This window comes from Euleptes europaea, chromosome 6 (assembly GCF_029931775.1).
Source record: "Euleptes europaea isolate rEulEur1 chromosome 6, rEulEur1.hap1, whole genome shotgun sequence".
In the NCBI taxonomy this organism is placed as follows: domain Eukaryota; kingdom Metazoa; phylum Chordata; class Lepidosauria; order Squamata; family Sphaerodactylidae; genus Euleptes; species Euleptes europaea.
In genome coordinates, this window is record NC_079317.1 from 94,985,351 (window position 1) to 94,991,357 (window position 6,007).

Sequence of the window (6,007 nt, forward strand, 5' to 3'; positions counted from 1 at the left end):
AAAGTTTTGTTTATTCTAATACAGAATTGGGACTTCCTTAATCGTGTCCATAGCTAAAGAAATGGTGATTCTCTGCTACAGAGAAGGAAAAAAAGGGAACCTTACACACAGTGAAGAACATTTGCATAGTTGCTCATGCATAAGAGCAGTTCCCTTTCTAGATGTGCTCACAGTTGCTGTGTGTCATCTAGGAATATCACAATTAACATGTGTTATTTCTAACTTGGCCTCTTCTAACTTGGGAGCATCCCTAAAGTTTTGAAAACTTCATGCACATCCTATAACCCTGCATCAAGCCTCCCTACCTTGCTGTCACCCAAGACCGTAAAGGGAGACCTGTAGCCCAAGGGCCTCAACCCAGATTGGTTTCAGAGGCTTATTAAAACCCAATGTTATGCAATGTACCAGTTCCCTCCGTCTGTGGGATGCCCAGGGGACCCACATGATGGGAAAACCAAGAGGCCTGGCTAGGCACTGATGGGTGTCACTGATATGTGGGGAAGAGTCTATTGGCTGTTCGATAATGTACTGCTGATGGCAGCAGGGCCATCTGAACGCATGGGCCCCATGGGCACTTGCCCGGGGGCCCCACGAGCATAGGGGCCCTATGCTAATCTGTGTGTGTTAAGTGACTTGCCATAAATAAATACTATTATCGACCATTTACTTTCTATTCCTGTGAGTGGTTGTCGTAGGGGCCCCAGCACACTGGTTTGCCCAGGGGCCCACAATGCTGTTAAGACAGCCCTGGATGGCAGAGGTCCAATATCTGTTCTGACCTACACTTGGAGAGTTGAGCCACGGACCTCGGATGTAGCGAACAGGTCTTGATCAATCAATACTTTACTAGGGGTGTGCATTCAGATATGCCTAACCGGAGAAAAAGTGCCAATTAACTAGGATTCCCCTTAGGCTTCAATATGCCTCAACTGAAACCCATGGGGAATCTTTGCAGGTCTCTGAGGGGGCTGTTTTTAAAGTAGCAGCAACAAATTTGTAGCATAGCTGCTGGTGACTCTCCTTAGAAGAACCCTGGAGTTTGGTTAGGTTTGGGACAGGGGGTCCAATTTTATCAGCCCCCATTTTCCCTCCATTAGAAACAATGGAGAATGGATGGGGCACCCTATTTGGGGCCCATAAAAGTGGACCCCCTGACCCAATCTTTACCAAACCCGGGGGTTCTTCTAAAAAGAGTCGCCAGCAACTATGCTACAAATTTGGTGCTTCTATCTTTAAAAACTGCCTCCCTGAGAGCCCCGCAAAGATTCCTAATAGAGTATATGGACCCAGAAATTTCTGAAATATTCAAAAAAACCAATATCAGTACTGGGATTTTTTTTTTTCAGATTTACCAAAAAAATCAGGTCTATTATAACCGAATTCAAAAAATACCGAAATTTTATTTTGGTGCACACCACTATACCATAAAAAGCTTGCCTCTACCTCTTCTTTGGAACCCTTTGGGCGAACCCTAGAACAATTACTCCATCATAGCACAGAAGAGATCTAGTTATGTCAGCTCTCCTTTGTGAAAATCCAATGGAGAATCAAAGCATCTGAAACAAATGATGGACAGAGAAAACCAAAAGCAAGGGTCCAGTTTAATTTTTGGAGTTAAGAGAATCATGGTTGAACAGAGAAGATGAACTGGAGCTCATAAAGCTCTTCTCAAGAGACTAATACGTTGAAAACCTGGAGAGTTCCTCCATCTGTGGTCTCATACAAAGCTGATGAGGGATTAGGACTCGATAATCCTTCAACAGCCTCAGCCACACAGGATGCCGCAATATCTCGATCTGGTAGATAAGCAAAGCTATATGTCACGTGTGCAGCCTGCAGCACCAGAGACCTCCATCTTCAAGGTCATAGCGTGGCCATATGCCCAAACAGGTCAATTTCCCAGACTCTCAACCATGCATATCTTTCCAATGGATTATTTTACACATGATGGTGCCCATAAATTCATTCTAATTTCAATCATTTCATGCAGTCATCAGATGTCCCCCCAATGGTGAGCCCTCACCATGTGAAGCAACACGCCTCATGGACTATGCAAGATTTTCCATGCTTTTTAATTTTTGGCCATGACTGGTGGCATGGAGATCAGCCTGGTGAAATGAACTACTGCAAACTACAGGCTCATGGGGTGACAGCTGCCAAGCATGCCAACTTAGACAAGCTTCAATGCAGCGTCCATGAGGCGCGTACCATCTCTAAGAGAATTGGGGGGGGGGGTTCTTCTTCATTCCTTGCAGAGAAAGGCCAATCTCAAGAAAATGAACTGCCACCAGTGCATACATTCAGCAGGGTTAAATCAAAACAAGCCATTGTCATTTATCCAAGTAGCCTTTGAATGCAATACATTAAACAGAGACCGACTCGCTTGGGAGTTCATTTACAACATAGGATAGTTCCTTTCCTCTGCATACATTAGAGAAGACAGATTTACTCAGGAGCTCATTTAGAACAAAGAATATTTTCTTTTCTCTAGCCTGCGGTGTTACATTAAGTCTCTGTTTGGAACTATTTCTTTTGTCAAGACAGTCACCATCTAAACTTAAATGGAAAGGTTCCATTTAAACACTGGCAACTTACAGAGTGGGAATGTAGAGATGCCCACCAGCATATCTCACACTTGCTCTCTTGAGAAGGGGCAAAACCATCACTCAGAACTGAATTTGACTGCCCAAGGGCGGGAGTCACTGCGAGGAGATTGCCCCGGGGTGCTGGGTCTGGGCCCCTCCACTGTCCCCCCGGTGCTCTGGGCTGGCACTTCCTCGGCCTCAAAAGTGGAGTGCAAGGAGTCTGCGCTCTCCTCATGCTCCTTGGCTGCTAGGTTGCCCGTTGCGCCTGGCACTCAGCAGCTTTCCTCTTCCCTGGCCTCAGCGTTTTTGGCCTCTAATATAAAGCTGCTGGCCCCTAGCTCCACCCCACCCTCTCCAAGCCTCCCCCAAAGTCCATAAAGGGCCCTGCCCAAATCTTCCCCATGCGCTCGGGCAGGCTTCCACCCATGTGCTCTGTGAGCAGGTTGCGCTTCGCCCTGACTGGCCACTTGTCCGTTGTTGTGCGTAAGTGTGGCCTGGGTGGCAGTCAGGTTGGGCAGCAGCGGCGGAGCCCTCCCAGGCCGTGGCTTGTTGGGTGTGCCCATCGCAGCTCAGGGGCCTGATTGGCTCTTCTCCCGCCGCGTTCCTGAGCAAGCAGGTGAGAGGGGCTCCCATTCTCCATGCATCTTCGCCCTCCACTGAGGGCATCTTGGGACAGTCAAGGGATGGCAGCATGTCTCCTTCACTGTGCTGAGAGATTATTTCAGCAACAGTGGCCACGGCCAAGGTCTTTGTGATGCTCCCAGCCTCTTAAGAGCCTACAGAATAATTTGAAAGCACCTGATGCTTCTTCCCCTTTAAAGCTAAACAGGTCAGAATGTAACCAGGGATTGAATGGAGACTGCCTGGAAGCCTCCTGCTCTGAAGACAATGGAGAAGGACTAGACCCAAATGGAACAGATACTCAAGAGCTTCTTCGAGAAATGGCATAAAAGGCCACAAGGGGGGATATACATGAAGAACCTAGACTTGACTTGTCCAGACACGATCCAATTGATCTTTTCCCAGAATCAGAAAGGAGATCTAGAATATTTTAAACTAACGGACATGATGCAGAAAAGAACAACCAAAATGATCCGGGGGCTAGAGCAACTGCCTTATGAGGACCGGTTAAAACACTTAGGGCTGCTTAGTTTCGAAAGAAGGCAGTTAAGGGGAGACATGATAAAGGTCTATAAAATTATGCATGGTATGGAGAGAGTGGACAGGGAGAAGCTTTGCTCCCTCTCATATAATACTAGAACCTGGGGTCATCTGCTGAAGATGGAGGGTGAGAGATTCAAAACAGATTAAAGGAGGTATTTCTTCACATAACACATAGTTAAATTGTGGAACTCCCAGCCTAAATTTCCGCACGGGGTTGTTTTATTGGTTTTTTTTAGAATCATACAAACCTTGCTCACAGCCTCTTTTTTCATGTACAAAATAGTGGGGCGGGGGTGCAAGGGGGGGTGGGCAGGTCAGTCCAGGCGAGCCAAGCCCCCTCCCCTAACCTCCGGCGGCCGCTTCCCATCTGTGCCGGGCGTCCATCGGTGGGTCAGTCGAGCTTGACAAAGCCGATGTCCTTGGCGTACTGACGGAAGCACTGACGGCCCATGTTGAGGCCGTACTTGCGGATGAGGCCGTGGCGGTTGGAGCAGACGCAGCAGGACCGCAACCCCTGCCCGAACTTCCTGGGGTGGCTCCAGTAGAGCTGCTGGTGGCCCATACTGGCGGCGGCGGGGAAAGGGAGGGTGGCTTTTACATCAATCAGATTTCAGACCATGCCAACAGCCATGTTAGCCGGACACTATGCCCAAATCCCGACGGCCTCTCGCTTATGTATTTACGGATCCTCAGAACTCAAGGACTTCCCCCATTACGTGTTGTATTGTTCCCTGTGCCATGAACCCAGATCTAAATTTCTTGCCTTATTTTTATCTAATATTAGCTGTTTAAGTGATCAGGAAAAGCTCTTTTTTCTCCTGTCCAATACTGACTCTGCTGTTACTTATATATCTCTTTTTGCCCTAGCGGCCAGGAAAATTCGAGCCAGTATTGTAGTTAAATCGGACAATATTTGTATCTGATTTAAATTTATTTTTGTACTTGATTTTAACTGTTTTCTTGTTGAATCTGATTTGATTTTGTCTACTTGATTGTAACAGCCTTTGGCTATATACAGTAAATCTGTACCTGTAAATCGTGGAACTACCTGCCCCAGGATGTGGTGATGGTTGCCAACTTGGAAGGCTTAAAGAGGGGAGTGGAAATGTTCATAGAGGAGGGGGCTATCCATGGCTGCTAGTCAAAATGAATACTAGTCATGATGCATATCTGTTCTCTCCAGGATCAGAGGAATATGCCTATTATCTTGGGTGCGGTGGAACACAGGCAGGATGGTGCTGCTGCAGTCGTCTTGTTTGTGGGCTTCCTAGAGGCAGACTGCTGGACTTGATGGGCCTTGGTCTGATCCAGGGTGGCTTTTCTTATGTACTTATGATGGAGTTTAGTGGAAACTAAGCATCCCAGTAGTTGTTTAGATTTTTTTAAAAAGTTTTTAAATAGCTCAAATTTTTAGAGTAGTCTTCTTATGTTCCAGTCTATGTTTCTCTATGGAGTGGTTTGACTTTGTATACCTTACCATTATCCTTTTATTTTATTTTTAAGTGAAGATACAGCAGCAACTGTCCCTGATTTGGTACTTGGAATAAAGAAAGTGTTCCAATATGACCACCCTGTCACACCTAGCAGTATCTCGACTAAGGACACATCTGTGGTGGAAGAAATAGTGAGCTAGGTTTATTTCACGATTTGCACAGTATTCACAGTCACCCCATACCATTTCTTGTCTGCCTACAGAATAACCCATTGCTCTTTTTCAGGATGGCAAGAAAGGTTTGTGCCAGTGGAAAGAGATGCTCTAGCAAAGGGAGCCTCCACACCTTGCCATTTCTTACAATCCCACTTTGGGTTCATCGTTCAAAACCGGAGCACAAGAAACCAAGAACTGGCACCAGTGCAAACATACCTTCAGTTAGTTCCCAAACACTTTAGAAGTGCTACATTGGGGAGTTTGAATAGCTCCCACCCATGCTAATCCCATACTGTGGAGCTGGAATGCATGCGTCTCGAGGGCCGTCAATCTAATGAATTTTCAAACACTCAATTAGCTCACAATTTAGGAAAGAACTAAATGAATTAATAGACCAGTGAAGCTTCGGAATAAAGATGGTACTTTGCCATCACTTGGAAACCAAGTGGAATAGACCATGAACAGCCCAACAAGAGGAAAGAATTTCGTCCATACAACTCCCAAATGACATCTTTGGGTTTCGTGATCACAACCTTTCATTATGTTTAGAACATCTAATGCCAAGAAGAGGCATCATGCTACACTGGAACAAATTTGCAAAATTCCTTCT

At 46.2% G+C, this 6,007-nt stretch overlaps 1 protein-coding gene across 1 annotated transcript; it reads right to left on the bottom strand.

Moving 5' to 3' along the window:
• Nucleotides 1–4,132: 4,132 nt before the first annotated feature.
• Nucleotides 4,133–4,322, bottom strand: LOC130479334 (40S ribosomal protein S29-like). Its single transcript, XM_056851720.1, has one exon. The coding sequence runs from the start codon at nt 4,309–4,311 to the stop codon at nt 4,141–4,143; it is 171 nt and encodes a 56-aa protein (XP_056707698.1). The 5' UTR covers nt 4,312–4,322; the 3' UTR covers nt 4,133–4,140.
• Between the last annotated feature and the right edge of the window lie 1,685 nt (nt 4,323–6,007).